This window comes from Emys orbicularis, chromosome 10, assembly GCF_028017835.1.
Source record: "Emys orbicularis isolate rEmyOrb1 chromosome 10, rEmyOrb1.hap1, whole genome shotgun sequence".
Classification (NCBI taxonomy): domain Eukaryota; kingdom Metazoa; phylum Chordata; order Testudines; family Emydidae; genus Emys; species Emys orbicularis.
This window is the reverse complement of record NC_088692.1, coordinates 56,652,997-56,670,602: the sequence shown is the minus strand read 5'-3', so window position 1 is coordinate 56,670,602 and position 17,606 is coordinate 56,652,997. Positions and strand designations below refer to the sequence as shown.

General features: G+C 41.7%; 1 protein-coding gene across 1 annotated transcript in view; it reads left to right on the top strand.

Annotated features, from left to right (window-relative positions):
- TLN2 (talin 2) overlaps positions 1 to 17,606 on the top strand; it is a 178,162-nt gene that overhangs the window by 61,687 nt on the left and 98,869 nt on the right. The window contains exons 21-29 of the mRNA XM_065411565.1: positions 1,226 to 1,339; positions 4,190 to 4,303; positions 6,182 to 6,316; positions 6,731 to 6,859; positions 7,730 to 7,832; positions 10,704 to 10,912; positions 12,035 to 12,154; positions 14,368 to 14,565; positions 16,643 to 16,782. Of these exons, the coding sequence (XP_065267637.1) occupies positions 1,226 to 1,339; positions 4,190 to 4,303; positions 6,182 to 6,316; positions 6,731 to 6,859; positions 7,730 to 7,832; positions 10,704 to 10,912; positions 12,035 to 12,154; positions 14,368 to 14,565; positions 16,643 to 16,782 (1,262 nt within the window). The remainder of the gene's footprint in view (positions 1 to 1,225; positions 1,340 to 4,189; positions 4,304 to 6,181; positions 6,317 to 6,730; positions 6,860 to 7,729; positions 7,833 to 10,703; positions 10,913 to 12,034; positions 12,155 to 14,367; positions 14,566 to 16,642; positions 16,783 to 17,606) is intronic.

The following is a 17,606-nucleotide window of genomic DNA, read 5'->3' as shown; positions in this document are numbered from 1 at the left end:
CTGCTCTATTTATCCTCCTCTCCTTTTATTGACCCCTTATATCCCTAGAGCTAACCCCTGCAAGTTGTTCCACTCCATAGGCATGGTCTCTTCCGTGGTGGTGCAATTTATTATTGCCAAGTGACTATATCAGTTAGCAGAGTATTGAGCAATCAAGATGTCAGTGACAAATCACTTTAGGTTAAACTCGAGAGAGAGTCTGCAAACGTGTCGACATTGTTTTTAAACATGGTGCCAAGTTCTTCTTTGGAATCTAAATCCAGTTTGTATTACTAATTTCCTTGATGTGTTTTGCATATTGCAGTTCCATGATAGTTGAATTCGAAACTCTTGCAGTTGACTTTCTGCACATAACAGACAAAACTCTTACTACTTCAACCTGCGTCTTAATTAAAATGCTATGGATGAGGGGAGAGGCTCCTTTGAAAGAATTCCTGAATCCACACAAACAGCTGGACTTTATTCCTAATGCTTTAGATCAGTGGCTCTCAACCAGAGGTCTCAACCAGGGGGCCACCAGCAGGTTTCAGGGGCTCCGCCAAGCAAAGCCAGCATTAGATTTGCTAGGGCCCAGGGCAGAAAGCCAAAGCCCCACAGCATGGGGCTGAAAGCCCGGATCCCCAACCCCCGCCACCCAGGGCTGTAACCAAAGCCTGAGCAACTTAGCTTTGCGGGGCCCCCCATGGAATGGGGCCCTGGGCAATTGCCCTGCTTGCTACCCCCTAACACTGGCCCTGGCTTTTATATGGAGAAAAACAGCTATGGCATAGGTGGGCCGTGGAAGTTTTTTTAGCATGTTGCGGGGGGCCTCAGAAAGAAAAAGGTTGAGAACCCCTGCTTTAGATTACTGTGGGTCTTCACATCTCATTCAGCAACATGTCATTATGCTGTAAGCTATTTTAACAATAGCTCTTCAGTATTCCTAATAAGTTTTTGCAATGAAAGACTAACAATGTGAAGAAGGAAGCTCTTAGAATGTTTATGGTGCCAGGTGTTTTTTTCCTTTGTTGTTAGAAATGTACGGATTGATAATAATGATCATTTCATTTTTCATCTGGAGTGGAAAGTGACAGAGTTCTTTATGGTAAATTAAGTCAAGGGGAGGTAATGACTTCATAGGTTCCAGTTGCTAAATGCAATAATGCCTATTTTATCTGTTGTGTTCTCTACATTACTCAAGCTTATACCAGTTCAGCCTTTTAACTGTTTCCCCCCTCCTTTAAAGTTTGCAGCTAAACAGGCAGCAGCTGCTGCCACTCAGACAATTGCAGCCTCTCAGAATGCGGCCGTTTCCAACAAGAACACAGTAGCCCACCAGCAACTTGTCCAGAGCTGCAAGGTAATATTTCCTAACAGAGGAAGCAGTCACTTGGCAGATAATCTGTAGTCTGTGTCCCTTTTAATGCAGTTAATTTCTTAGGAAACTGAAATTCAGCTCCCTTGATTTAATCACTTTGTGCCTTTGGACAGGAATTCTTAAGTTGCCTGTGTCAGTCTGACTCCAAAGCATTTGATTCTTGTTCCGTTGCTGTACCAAATATAACACTGCATTTACTTCTAAGAATGCTTTTTTCCTGTTTTGTTGCCCACAGTTAGTTATCATCTGTTAAAGTCAGGGAAATGTTGTTTTAGAATGTGTGCAAGGCTGCAGTGTGCCTTGTCTAATGTAGATGCCTTTTACAAATGTTTAGGCAGTACCTATTACAGAGGATGAGCGGATGTGAATATTTTTTGCAAATATCTCCAAAATGCAAACCTGCTGCAAATGTGGCATATTTCTTGGGTTGTATGCTGCAGATAAATCAGCAATACCCTACATGCAGAGTACATCAGGCAGAGAGGTGTTAAATTTGATTATAAACTGGATTACTTTCGGGGTTGCCTTGCACTGAAAGAGTAGTGAACTGACAGGAAGCCTTCACAGCCAGTTCACTGTGTAGGAACCACCCCATGGTGAATCGCCTTCAGAGTCTGTATGCTTTTCCAGAGCTGTCTAAGGAGCATTGCTTGAAGTAGTGTACTCAGTAGTAGTACTCAGGGGACAGATACAAAGCCAACAGGAACTTAATTAGGCCTTACCTCTTTTTTGTTTCAGGTCTTAATTGATCCTGACTAGAGAAATAGGAGACGTTGTCCCTTTGTGGTGACCAGTGGAATTAGGTGTAACACTCATGGCCAGTGGCTGGTGTTTATTAGCTGTGCCCCTAGCATCACTTGACACAGCAGAAATACAGATCTTCTACCCTATTAGTAATTGGTATCTGTGTCATGCTTCTTGAACTGAGTGTGGCTGCTAATCACAATATGTGTATATCGCCTCCCTGAAGGCTGTTCAGGGGGAGGTTTGTGTGGTGGAAATTCTTATACAGATCTCATGAATATGAGGAATTATCACTTGTGGCTGTCAACTTGTGCTTTTCTGTTGTGCATTACAAGAGATTTAACTTCATGCCAGATAAGTGGCTGTGTGGTATCATGTAGGCCAACTGGCAGACTGCTCTTTATGGTCTGAGTTGGTATCCAGTGAATATTGTACAGGTGGGGAAGGGAAGATATGTCTCTGTTCTCTGGGGGTGCTCCAGTACAGGTAAGGAGGTTGTATCGCAGTGCAGAGTGCAGCTGCCCAAGAGCAGTACTTTCCTTCCCTTTCCTTGGTCCATGGACCTGACTTGTCTAATTTAGATTGTAATCACCTTGAGCACCTTCTACCCGTGTGTAAAGCACCATGTTCACGAGAGATGATATGGAAATGATGAATAGTAATGAAACTGGACTGGGGTGACGACTACTAGTGAAATTTCTGAATGCTCTATTTTAACACACTATAAAGCAAGGCTAGTGGCTTGTGGTGTAATGAGAAGAAATCCTTCCCTAGTGTACCGAGACAACATGGATAGCAGCTTGATACTGTGACCCAGGTTCACCTTGTCACCCTACATGCAGCCTATGCCCTTAAATTCCCTTTCCAAACCAAATTGTAATGAGACCATAGTGTTGGGTTATGGGATTCCAGATTCACTGACGAGTAGGTTGCTGAGAGCACAGAGCTGTGATCTGCCAGAGGTAAGCACATGGAGACGCTCTCACATTTTCCTGATTGTAAGCCAGAGCGCAGAGTAAGTCGCTTGACAAGAGACTGTTCTTTTGTGGTTTAGCTACAGCTGGCAGACTAATTTGTGCTTGTGAATAATGTTGCTTCAAGGCCCCTAGAGAAATAAGAAATCAAGTGGAGTGCAAAAGAGCCTATTCTTCTACTGGGAGAAGCTATGCAGAAGTCAGGAACACCGCCACTATAATAGACATACATTTTCAAGTCAAAGATCCCAGAAAAAGACATTAACACTTACCAATTGGCTATTAAGTATATTACCTTCCACATTAGAGTTTTTGAAAATTTGGTAAATAAAAGAAGTAGCTTGAACATATCTCAAAGGGCGGGGCATACAAAAGTTGTCTGGTAGGTAGATGATATTTTTTTCAATAGGATAAACTGCCTTTTGCATTTCTATGTGTTGACTGCTGTTGATTCAAGTTTAGCTTTGACATTGATTTATTATACAGCAGTTAAAATCCTCTTTTGAAGTTTCTTCCTGAAGTAGAATACCTCAATTTTAGGAAAACATTTTTGGAGACTGTATTGGAGATAAATCATGTGAACACGAGTTGACATTTGAATAGGAGTGAGAATACATTTTTAACAATATACATTTTCAGAACATTACAACCATACTATAAACATCTTATTGGAAGTCAGATAAAAGTAAGGTGAGTACCAAAGGAGAGAGTTAAAGTTTTCTTGAAGCAAGAAGGGTGCTTGAAAGATCTACACAACTAAGCAATTTGGAGTGTAAAACAGTAGTTTAAATGTCCAAAACAAAACATTCCTGAGTCAGTGAAAATATCTCTGATGAACCTTTTTTGTTACAGAAAAGTCTTAACCTTCCTTTATAAACTAACTTATAGAATTCTATAGGAAGAGTCAAGTTCTTCAAATACTGTAGGAACTCTCCTAAACAGTCAATCTCAGATTTATTAAGTTCTGTGAAATCCTAACTTATTGTCTACAGAATCATATTGGTATCATCCCTTTTAAATTCTGTAGGTCTCTTCCATAGGATGTGAGGCTTTGTTTAGTACTGAATGAGTTTTTAAATTTAACAATTAAAACTTGCTCCTTTGTTGCCGACAGAATGTTGCTGACCACATTCCTCAGCTGGTGCAGGGTGTGAGGGGAAGCCAGGCTCAGGCAGAAGACCTCAGTGCTCAGCTTGCTCTGATAAATTCCAGCCAGAACTTCCTTCAGGTAAACTGAATCAAGGAAATTCAGGAGATTTTTTTTTCCCTCAGGAGCACCTTGTGGGTCTTGAATTGTCTTCACTTTGTGGAGTGAGAAATTTGCATGTCACATTGGAAGGACAAATTGAGAGCTCTGTGTTTAGTCATTGATTGTGGTGAGGAGAACTTAGTTTGTCACTGGGGCAATAGGTGTTGCCACAACTGCCCTGAGTTTGAGCCGCAGGTAACACAGGCTACTGTCTGTTCAGCTTTCCTTGAAAGTGTGAAAATGTGATACACTTTGCGCTGAGACTGGCTACTGAAAAGGAGGCTCAATTGGCAAGGCAGTGAAAATGCCATGAGTGTCTGGAACCTTGCCTGAACTAGAGCTCTTACACATTCCGCTGGAGCTGGATATACCATCATTGTACAGTTCCTTAGTTTAGATACAGCCACAGTGTTTCATCTGGAGTTCTCAAGCCCTTTATAAGGAGGAGGAAGTGTCACCCCTGCTTTTCAGATGGCTTTCTGAGACACAGAAGTGATCTAACTTAATCAAGGTTTTGAGGAGAACCCAGGTGATGAGCAATAGTCTATGCTTCCTTCCAAACACCGAACAAAAGATAAAGGGTGGTGTTAATAACAAAGGGCCAGCTGTTGCTTCAAGATAAATGTTGGAACTATTATTGGCACTTAAAATAAAATCAGGAAGCTCTGTATACTGAAATGTTATAAATTTTTCAGATTTGTCAGGCACTCCCTTCTGTCTTATGGGGAAGAAGTGAATCTTTTCAGTGGTCACTGTCACCACTTGGTGGGGTATTAAAAGTGAAATAAGGCATTGAGTCTAATTCTACTCATGTTGCTGTCACAGGACTGTCTCGAGCTGTGGTCTGGCTTGCATAAAATCAGAAATCACAGGTGCTTTTCTCTTTTGAGAACTGCACATTTTATTTTCCTTCCCTGAACACATTCCAAAGCACAAAGGAAAAGAACAAAGCCCAGAATGACAAATCAAGTCCGCCAGCTTCCTGTGTTTAAAACTGCCTCCACTCAAGCTCAGGAGCTGTTTTTCTGTGTGCTTGGCCTGATTGGTGCCAGACCTAATCAGCCTCACCTGACCTGCCATGATTTAATTAGGGCAATTATCCCCTTTCTGTTCTGACTAATTTGTCATTAAAGTACTCCATGCAGCACTGGAGCACCCTGTCACAGTTGCTCACCCATATGGTCCCATTGAAGTCACTAGGACTACTCACCTTGTCTGTTTAAGTACTTGGGGCCCATGGAGATGACATAGTATTGGAAGGTAAGCAAGATGTGTTATCCGCAGATCCTGTGCTGGTTTATTACTTAACTGATTTTTTTTCTGTTTACTAATATTGAGAAGAAAAACATTAAATATTCAGAAATGTTGCAAGAAATTACAAATGTACCATGTATATTGTCCATGTATGTCTGTGTAAACATATGCACAACTGGTAAACTGTTCTGTTTAAATATTTAAACTCCCTATTATTTATTTATTTATTTATATTACAGGAGCCACTTAGAGGCTCCAGTCAGACATTGGTACCCATTGAGCTAGGCACTGTGCAAATAAATAAAGCAAAAACAGTGGCTGCTGCAGAGATCCCACTGCTCAGGATTATGACAAGGCACAACATGTGAATACACGAATCAGGATTGGATAGGGACAAAGCATAGGTAAAACTGGATGCATTTGCAGTGGTCCTAGTAGTCAGGTGGCTGCCAGCCTAAACAGTGGTAATGGCAAATAATGGCAAAACTTAGTGTCCTAAGTGTTCTGTCAGTTCTAGACCTAGTTTCATATTGGAAGCATTTATACAAGGTTATAGGCGTGAGCTGATGAATCACAACGCATTCTTCTTTAATCTTTAAATAGCCTGGAAGTAAGATGGTGGCATCCGCCAAAGCTGCAGTACCTACTGTAAGTGACCAAGCCGCAGCAATGCAGCTAAGTCAGTGTGCCAAGAACCTTGCAACCAGCTTAGCTGAACTAAGAACTGCCTCCCAAAAGGTGGGTCAATGTCCCTTTTGAGCAGTTAGAGGTTAACTGTGGCTTACAACACCTGATTTTGTAAAAGCTTGTGTGCAGTAGGAAATGTCATTTGGAAGTCTGTATTCATTGCTGTTCTTTTAGCTTTATTGATTGTGAGTTAATCACCTAAAATGAAATTGAACGGTGCTAAATATGTCTCAGTTCCCTTTGTGGCTCTGGACAATGAATTCCTCTGCTGGCATGCTAAGTATGTTGTGCAGTAGTTTTGTATCCAAGATATGCAGCATGCCAAGATGACCTTTGGTGTCTGCATAGTCTCTTCAGAAACAGATAATCTTCCAAGACATGATCACTGATGAATCTTCCCGTTTTTGGTGGTAGGACAGTTGCTTAATGATCCTAACGGTTTCTGTTTGTCTATTTTCTGGATAGGCTCATGAAGCATGTGGCCCTATGGAAATTGACTCTGCTTTGAACACAGTCCAAACACTCAGAAATGAACTGCAAGATGCTAAGATGGCCGCTGTAGATGGACAGTTAAAACCACTCCCAGGAGAAACGGTAACTGGTGGGGCAGAAGAGGCTTAGCATGGTCATCATTTAGGAATTCTGTCCCATAACTTGAGTGAGCTGTTGTTAAAATTCAGTTTTAAGGTGTCACTGGTAAAAGGAGTCAGTCACATGATTGGCTGATGCTCATTCCAATGGCGTTTTACACAGATATTCTTCCAAAATCCATTCCCAACACTATGCAGAGGTGCTGGAAGTAGAGGTGCTAGGAGCGCTGCTGCAGCCCTGGGCTTGAAGTTGTTTCCATCGTATACAGGGGTTACAGTTTGGTTCAATGGCTCTGAGCACCGCCACTATACAAATTGTTCCAGCTCTGACACCAGGAAACTTCCTTATGCCAATAAGAAGCCTATCCTCTGGCTGAATTAACTTTTGGAGGCAGGGCCTTCTTCCCTAGAGTACTGAGAAAAAAATTCAGCTTTTAAGGATGCTGTCATAAAGATTTTTAAGGTCTTTCTTTCCTTTGTTTAGCCAGTGCATTGTAATGAAAAATACACAAGAGCTCTTTACTTGATTTTTATTTTTTTTACCTTGGGCTTAGAGAGCAAAATAGGTTCTTAAAAAACACGTTATTATTTATACTGCTAATTATTAGAACTAAATTTTAAAGCTCTAATTTCCTTCTCATTGTGCCTGCTATTTGCTACCTTCATTTCATTCAACTTGTACAATGAAAATATGCTAGTCAGGGTCTGAGACTCACTAATGCAGGGCAGCAAGGTGTAGGTTTCAGTAGCTGAGGTGGATGCTAGTTTGGATGGAGGGAGGGAGGGGACGGGAAATCTTTCCATTGCTCTTGGAAGGAAAATGTATTTTAATTCAGTTTAAACAAAGACTGTTATCTCTTGAATATTTTCACAGCTGGAAAAATGTGCGCAGGACCTCGGAAGTACCTCTAAAGCTGTTGGTTCATCAATGGCCCAGCTGTTGACTTGCGCTGCTCAAGGCAATGAGCACTACACAGGTACTGTTACTGGAAATTGCTAATGAAAATAAGACACTTTGTAAAAGGAGATACCAGGTTGCAGAGGCTGCTGTCTAGCTGTGTATATTCAATATAGGTTGGGGCTTCTGTTAATTAAAAAAAAAAAAAAAAAAAAAAAGGCAATCCAAACCTTTTTTGTGGAGGAGATAGCTCTTCAATGTACAATTAAACGCCATGTGGTTTAGAGATTAGTGTTGTGAGACCCCAGTTAAGCTGAAAATGCTGCGATGTGCATATTGAATAGTTGAAAGCACTTGGGTTTTTTATGTTCTGTGGTCCAAAACACACCCAAGTTGTGTTGGTTAAAATGGTGCACCCCTTACTGCATGTTCTGAATTTACATGTATCATGCAGTTAGTATCTCTAATTCATGCATCAGATTTGCATAGTAAGGGATAAAGCCAGTGGATGACATGGATGCACGATCTTTCCATATGTGGTTTTCCACAGTTACTCCAGCTCGCGTTTTGTGTGCATTATTTTAGGGACTGAAAAGGTCTGTTTCTAAAAAGTATTTACATTTCTGTTTTAGAAAAGGATGCGTACATTTAAATGGACGTCAAATATTAGTCCTTAAAATTCTCTAAGTAGGTGTTGACGTTAATGCTGAAATGGGATATTTTTAAATATTATTGATAAGCATTATGGCAATTACTGTTTAATTTGATGTAATTGGATCAAGACTACACAGATGTCAGTTGCTTTCATTTGAACCGGATATAATTGGATTAAGATTACACAAATTTTACATAGTCATACAGTAGTCAGTATTGGATGTCCAATGAAAATTCAGAAGTCTTGATACTTGAAGCTGAAATCTAGTAGCTCTTTTAAAATCAAGCAATAAGATAGCTGTTAGGTTAGAAAATCCTAGCCAGTAATGCATTCCTATGTAGTTGAAAGTCCTCTTCAGTATCTGTTTCCGTACTTTCTATCTAATACAAACTTTGGTAATATGAGAATCTTTTTGTGCTTGAACAAATGCTGAGGTGGTGGTCTATGGGTGTTTTGTTTTTACTGCATAGCACTTGGGTACTGTTAATCCTAATTTTATATTCCACTGGTGGAAGAGTCTCTGCAGTTCATATTTGTCCTTCAGTTCATTTGCGAGTTTCCCTTGTTTTGTTTGACTGAAACTCACTGCCCCCAAATGAAGACTGAACCATCAGGCATTTTTTTTTTATTGTTGCTGCATGATATGTGATGACCCCTCCCCCACTTTTATAAATCTGCGCAGCTGTTATATTCGACATTTCAGGTGCTGACTTGCCTCTTGGAGGACTTTGGCATGATCTTTAAAGGACTGGGTTGGAGCCATAAATATTAAAACTCATCTTCCTCATTTTCCCTTTTATTGAGACTGACAGTAGCTGCATCTCAGGCTCAGCAGTGATCAGGACCCTATTGATCTGTGTGCTATGAGTGTCCCTGCCCTGAGGAGGTCAAAGGTTAAATAAACAAATCAGAATAATTAGGGAAGGGGAAGGTGCCATAGAAAAGTGAAGTGACTTGCACACAGTCATACAGCAGGTGGGTGGATAATCTGGGATTAGAAGACAGGACTCCTGACTCCCATTACAGTGGGAAGTAACTAGTGAAGGAAAAAAGAATTCAGAACCTGACGCTTCTAATGTAGAAAAAAGAGGATTTTTCTGGGGAGAGTTGAGGAGTTATTTGTGGCTTATAAGTAAGGAATAGGCCAGGGCAAAATTTGTATTGCAGGTCACTGAAGAGAGGGATGGAAACTAGAAACAGTGGCAAACCCGATCAGTGCATAGAATTAACCCTGCTTTACTTCTGCAATTGTAGTACTGAGCATGTTAACATTAATACACTTTTAATTGGCAGCCATGTAATTTGTATTCATTAAGTTGTGACACTACATCCCAGCTGTGTAACTGTCTAAATATTTATAGATTGGAAAGCAAGTGATGTAACAAAGCAGACTGGTGCAGTGAATGGGAACCTTTTTGTAGTATTTTTGTTGTAGGAATGACAGAGTTAACCTCTGTGCTGCAACTGAAAAAGACCACGTACATAAATGGAGCGCGTTGTTATGCAGTTCATTGCTGTGTAGACAGTGATTTTACCTCTGTTACTCTGGGGGCTAATAAAGATCATTTAACAGTTCCAGAGTACTGTATAGCATTTCAGTAAGGGCTGAATTAAACACAAGATAGCTACTTTCTTCCACTCCTTGCAGGGTCACAGGTCTTGGCAACATGGCTGTGAACATATTGAGAGTCTAGGTCAGACAGGCTACACAAGCCAGTTTTCATAGGTCTGCTACATGACTGTCTGCATGATGAAACTAAGTTATGCTACTGCGCTGCTTTCTCCTTGAAATCCTCTGTGTAGCTTTTATACTTCAATTTCAGCTTGTGCCCTATCCAGCTTTGGTGAAAATTTCAAAAGCCTAAGTCCCATTTTCCAAAGAGATTTAGACTCTCAGGGCCCTAAGTCTCCTTGAAAGCCAATAGGATTTAGACTCCTAAGTCATTTAGTCTTTTTTGAACTTGTTACCGCTGGTAGCTAAGACTTGTACTTTTTCACTAGCTAAATTGGAAGTAACTTGAAACTGTTAAATTTTTCTTCTTCTCCCTCCATAAAAAAAGATCTGTTTGGTGATTTAGAACCACCCTGAAATGAGCTCTTGTAGGTATAATATTGATTTTATGGCTTTGCTGTGGTCATTTCTCAAACGTGTTCACATCTGAAACACACTCATTTTAAAATGTTTGCAATGTTCTGTAGAAAGGGAGTCATTACCTTGCAATTCAGCTGCCATAAAAGAATACACATTGCGCCTTAGAGGATACTAACCGAGTATTTGATGAAATCTGAATGTAGGGGTTGCTGCCAGGGAGACCGCTCAAGCTCTGAAGACTTTGGCTCAGGCAGCAAGAGGCGTTTCAGCATCCACCACTGACCCAATGGCAGCACATGCAATGTTAGATTCTGCAAGGGATGTCATGGAAGGCTCTGCTATGCTTATTCAGGAAGCAAAACAGGCTCTGGTTGCACCTGGGGATGCAGAAAGTCAGCAGAGGTTAGCTCAGGTAAGTTGCAACCTGGACTAGTGCACCTGCTGTACAAAAAGTGCAGAGAGTGACTTCATGTTTAGCTCAGGGCACTAGTAATGCAGCCAGTGCTGGAATGTAATATTCTAGGCACCTTTGGGAGACATGCTGTTAATGTAATTCTCTTTACAAAGGCTTCTTTTTAAGAGCTGCAGTGATGTGCCTGCTGTACCTTACTGCATGTGAATAAGGCCTTTAGCCCATGCCTTATTTGGGCAGTATACTCTTGATTGTGAAATAGAAAAAGTAATTAAATTTGATGTTACCAAATGAAGGGTCCTGAGTCGACTTGCGGTGTTTGTAACACATCCATCTTTCTAAACAAGTGGTGTTTCAGCATTACTGGATCTTATCGTGTTATCGGAACGAAAGGTCCTTTTTCTGTTGACTGAGGGAGTTTGACTATTTTTAAATCAAAATTTGAGAGACATGTTTTAAGTAATAGTGCCTTGAGGCAGAGTTGCACAGAGGTTTTAGGGAATCTGGGGAAATATCTGAAACTCAGGCCCTCCATCCTTCCGAAAATATTATCACTATGGGGTGCAGCTTGACTCCTGTCCCACGGGGCTGGCCCTGGCTCCATGCCTCAGGTGTTATGACGTGGCATGCAGGGTCGTAACTCCTCTCAGGTTTGTCCCAGCAGTCCCTTCATCGTGGGGGGAGGATTTCAGTGAGTGGTGTTGCAACTCAGCATGTGAGATCTCAGTGTCTCCCAGGCCAAACCTGAGGGGCACTGCAACCCTGCACACCAGGTTGCAACACCGTTTGGTTTGGGGCACTCTAAAACGGGCCCCAGGGCAAACCGCCCCATTTGCTCCTTTCCCCCCAGGCAGCCTTGCTGCAGGCTTGTGTGAACAATAATACTTAAAGCTTTTCTGTAACTAATACCCGGTTCGTTGGCTAGTTTCCCCTGTAGATGGGAAAACTGAGGGAGAGCGGTTAAGTGATCAGCCTCAGAGGAGGAGTCATTGTTAAACCAGGATTAGGATTTAGACATTCCAAAACACACTGCCCTTTAGCTAGTTTTTATTGTGGTATAGGACCTTATTCCTCATTGGGATTTCTCATTTGTTTTGCCTGTGCCTGTATGTATATTTCCAGGTGGCCAAAGCTGTGTCTCACTCATTAAATAACTGTGTGAATTGTCTACCTGGACAAAAGGATGTTGATGTGGCCTTGAAGAGCATTGGAGAATCCAGCAAGAAACTGCTTGTTGATTCGGTGAGAAATCTTTGATGTTAAATGGTGTTTCAGAAGTAAAAATCTGGCCTGGGTTCCTCACAATTTAATAGCCAATATACTCTAGATTATAAGTCAGTCTTGTATAGTAGCCATTTTTTATCCTGAACTGCTTTTCTGTTGATTTTGGGAAGTCTCCATGTTTGTGACTTGTAAAGATTGCTAACCCTGCCTAGGTTAACATTCGCTCCTTTGTTGTAGTCTCAGCAGAGGGACCAATGTTTGAATGGATGTGGACACTTGAAACATACAATCTGTTTTCTTCCTAGAAGTGATCCTTTTGAGTCAGTATAAGAACCATGATCCCTGCCACCTGGGGATATTCCCTTCTGATGCTTTGTATCAAAATGTCACTATTTTTCTGTTGCATCCCTTCTAAAAATCTGTGGTGAATCTGTTTAAATGAAATTACAAGTCATGTCCCTATTTCCCACCCTGAATGTCACCATAGCTGGCAAAAGTTGTAACTTGCCTGAGGCATATGGGTGTTCTGTCGTTTGGTCTTCCATTACTAGTTCCACCTGTTCCACAGATGAATGGAGGATTGCACATTCAAGTACAATCAGTCAAGTACTTCCATGAATGCAATAGTCAATTCAGACCTCAACACAATTAGGAGCCATTTAATACTAACACAGCTACTGTAATTTTCAGTGTTGTAGCCATGTTGGTCCCAGGATATTACAGAGACAAGGTGGGAGAGGTAATATCTTTTATTGGCCCAACTTCTGTTGGTGAAAGAGAGAAGCTTCTGAGCTTACAGAGAACTCATTTTCAGTTCAGTTACTGTAAATCTGTTCTGTGAAGTTTATTTTGGGGAGTGGATAATGCCTTGGAATACCGGAGCCTCCAAAGTTTGTGCCTAGTGTGACAAAGTTCTGTCCTTGACTCGTGGGTCCTGTGTTTCCTGACGGATTTTGCTAGCCTCAGAAGCTCACTGTGACCCTCCACATAGCCCTTCTCTCTCTAGAGGCAAGGGTCACAGCTCACTGAGCCAATTTCATCATAAGCCAGTAAGGGAGGTGAGGAGAAGCAACCCTCCCTCACACAGTCTCTGTTGTCTCCCAGTATCAGTGATTAATCAGGGAGGGGAGGAGGAAGCCCGGGCCCACCCTCTACTCCGGGCTCCAGCCCAGGGACCCTAAAATTAGCAGCTATAGAAGCTGACTTTTTGGAAATAGGACATGTACAATTCCCTGGGCCACTTCCCCACAGCAGCCCCCACTCAATATCTTCTTCACAATTACCTCAGGGCCTCCTTCCTTGCACCTGATATAGATTTGTACTGCTTTGTTCCTCCAACAGCACAGCTCCCTTCTATAGCTCCTGACACCCGCACCTCACTGACTAACTGGGAGGCTTTTAACTAGTTCCAGCCAGTCCTTGATTGGCTTCAGGTGTCCCAATCAACCTAGCTATCTCCACCGCCTTCTAGAAGGATCTTAATTGGCCCCAGGTGTCTTGATTAATCTGGAGTGACTGCCATTTGGTTACCATGGTACCAGGGATTTGTTTAGCCTGGGGCTAAACAAAGTAGTGTTCCTCACTACTTTACTGTAGCCATCTGTCCTTGCCCCATCACACTAGTTTACAGCTGCCAGTATTTTAGAATGAAAGGACAAATCAGAGTATTTCCATGTCTCCTCTGAGATGGGGATCAATTACTTGACCCTAACCCGCCAATATCTAAAGCAGAAATGGATTTGAGCCCCAAAAATCATAACTGGTTTTATATATTGAACAATCCTGAAGTTTTAGGGGCTGCTGGGACCTGAGAGTAACACTGACCGAGGGGGTCTGTTCCCTTCTGTGACTGAGCCTGAAGATAGCTGCTATTCCTCCTGGTTAATGGACTGCCGGCTTTGAGCTCAACTGGCAGAGTCCTGCACTTCGGAGCAAGACATTTAGAGTTTAGTACCTACAGTCTGCCCAGCCAGCAGAATGGTTGTTACACAGGATTATGGTTCGGGCCATCTCTGAAATAAAAGAAATCCTAACAATCCAGGTACTGGATGTCAAACTAGACTATCACAGTGGTCCCTTTTGGCCATGGAATCTATGCAGAGTATTGTCAAGTTCAGAGATCACACTGCCATTACTTTAATGTTTTGAATTGTGTTGAACTGCGTAATTAAGGGCTAGTCTGAATGGTTGGTCTCTGTGGTCACTAAGACACATGTTGTCTTCTCTTGAAGCTGCCTCCAAGTTCTAAATCTTTCCAAGAAGCCCAAAGTGAACTGAATCAGGCTGCAGCTGACCTGAACCAGTCGGCGGGGGAAGTGGTTCATGCTACCCGGGGCCAAAGCGGAGAGTTGGCTGCAGCCTCTGGCAAGTTCAGTGATGACTTCGATGAGTTCCTTGATGCTGGTATTGAAATGGCTGGTCAAGCACAAGTGAGTTTTGGTGACTGTAGTCGATAGCTGTATTACACTGGGCATGTAGGGATGTTAAACTGTGCTAGTCTAAACCTATATGGAGGCAGTGGATGTTACCGGAGAGTCAGATCTACCATTCAGAAGTGACAAGAGCATGGTGGGGTTTGCATATTGTGCAAGATAGATGGGTATATCTGTTCCTGGTGCTTGTTGAAACTATGATTTCATGCTCATCCATGTAGTGTGAGCCTTGTGGTAATTGATTTGTGATCTGTATAGCTGAAGATAGAGTAATCCATTGCCTTTTCCACTGGTTAGAAGCTTTGTGAAGGACCACTTTCTATTTTGGTGCAATTGGAGTATAATTGAAGTTTAAGTTAGTTAAACTTAAGCAGCTCTAGAGCTTGAATGCCCAGTGCCCCAAAGAATCAGAGTACGAAGAGGACTCAGCACACAGTAAAACCCCTATAAACTGAACTTGGCATCTCCCGTTCAATGTGACACCAGAGCATACACTTTACATCACATCCACGGATCTGTCGAAGACTGGAGCCAACCTGTAGAGAAGGTTGGTAAAGTGCAACGTGTGTGACAGCATTGTGTAGTTTTGCAAGGTGGAAGCCCAGGGACTGGATGGACATGGAAACAAAGGAATTATTTCACCCCTGTTCCTCCAGTCCAGAAATGTAGTTTAAGGAACACTAGGTCAGCACAATACCCAAAGTGTGACTTCAATAAATGTAGTGGGGTGTAGAATGAGTCAACTTGCCCTGCTACCACCTTGGTTTTTGCCTATTCTGCAGCTAACTGGTTGAATTGCAGGCTCCAAGCTACAATCAGTGTTCTTCAACATCACTATATTTAGTGTCCCTTAAACCTAATGCTTTGTGGCTAGAGCTGGGCTGTTATAGCAAAAAGCAACCCTGAATATTCTTGCAAACAAAATCCATCAATTTGTGCTGTGCTGTGCTGGTGCTGGTCAGCTCTTAATCACTTACTTACAAACGCTAGAGTGGGAGGCCTTTAGTAACAAGGCTGTTCACTGATGTTAAAAATGTAAATTTTAGTGCAAATGCCTATTTGCAAGAGATTTTCTACCAGCAATGATCTTGTGGCTCTTTTGAAAGATTTGTCTCGATCACACAATATCCATGAATAACTGATTGTTTTCATCTAATGTATGAACAAAAAAGGATGCTTTCTGTCTGTAAATAGTCATTCAATCAGAACAGAAACAGTATCATATGACTTGGGTGACCTGTCATGTGGGGCAAATATAGTAAATACAGAAAGCAGTTCACATATATAGACTGAAACCCGGATCACATCAACTAAGTAAAATACAACTTGTTTGCAAATATTTCTAACACGGAAAGGCTAATTTTATTGCATAAATCGTTGACAAAAAAAATCTAACCACTGCTGTTTGTCACATACTGTAATTCTGCAATACTATTTTCTAACTTCACGTGTATAAAATTATTTCTTAGTCATTCCCTGAAAGTAATGTCATGTGATGTCAAATTCAAATTATTTATCCAATAAAGCTACATGGTAGATTTAGTTTTCCAGAAACTATTACTTCTTCATATAGAGCACCCCTACAATTAAATGTTTTTGAAGGTCTCTTTGCAGAATTTCTGTTTGCTTAAGCCATTAATCCAGTAAAGGTGTAAGTAAGAGTGCTTGTAAATGACACAGAAGGTGCTAGAATATAGTTGGTACCCGTTGGCCGAACAATGTGGGTCAGTGTGGGTCAATGTGCCAGGCAGAGACATACAAGAGACTTGACAACAAAAGCATTGTTCAGCAAGTAGTTAAATTTCCTTCCACTTCTCTGTGAATGCTCTTACTGTTGGAAATCAAGCTCCTTGTATATGGGTTTCTTTTTCTGCTATATGAAAGGAGCTAGAGGCACCTATCTGGGCAAGCAGAGGCGATGCTCAGTGGCCCTATCTGGAATGTCATCCCATGCATGTCATTGGTTTTAGATGGATAATTCAATTGAATTCCAAAATGCAGTGCTTAAAGTTTTAGCTGTCTCTCTAGCTAATGCAAACGGTGTACGAAATGTTATGCTGCTGTGGTTTTCCAGACTAAAGAGGACCAGATTCAAGTAATAGGGAACCTCAAGAATATCTCTATGGCCTCCAGCAAGCTACTGTTGGCTGCCAAGTCTCTCTCAGTTGATCCTGGAGCTCCTAATGCCAAGAACCTCCTAGCTGCAGCTGCAAGGTACAGGCATATCACCTGATTTCGTTTTCCTAAGAGAGTGTTTAACTGTTTTCCTTTGCAATCTGTATTATTTGTTAGCTTATTCTTCTGGTACTCTTGGTTAACCATATAGGATGTTCCATGTTTCAGCTTAGCTGAAACTGAAATCAGAGGAAGCTTGCTTACACTGGATTGGTGTAAGTCAGTATAGCTCTATTGAAGTCAGAGCCACGCTGACTTACAGCAGATGAAGATCCAGTCTGTTTTTTTAAGAAGACTATTTCTAATGCTCGTTCTTTGTCCATCCGTCTACCTCCTTCCCTGCTCTCACACATGCAGATGCTGAGGATGTTGCTATATGCCTGCTGCTGGCATGGCTTTCAAAGAAAACTCTTACTAAGCAATGTCCTTGCATATGTGGGTGCGGGGAGAGATTTCACTTTTATTTTTTGTCTAGGAACCAGTTTTTTATTTTTGGAGTTTTCACCTCATTTGGGGGTTGCTGCTGATCCCATCTCTTAAATGTGCACTCCTACTCCCCAATAAAGGAGATGGAATGTGTAGACCTTTTGCAAGCCTGCTGTCAGAGCTGCCCAAAAATCTGGTTAGCGGTCTGCTGCAGTACCACTGCCTGGTGCTCTCACCATGTTATCTTCTTTTCCCAAGTCACTTTTATCAAATGAAGTGCACACAATGATGTGTTAGATGACTTAACTTACTCTGGATGTCTCTACGTGGTCAGGGGGAGAGCACTCTTATGTAACCTTTGCCTGCAAGGAAATCGAGAGGACGGGAAAACACCTGGCACTGTAATTTCATGTTGCAGCAGTTGGTGACTTTCTTGC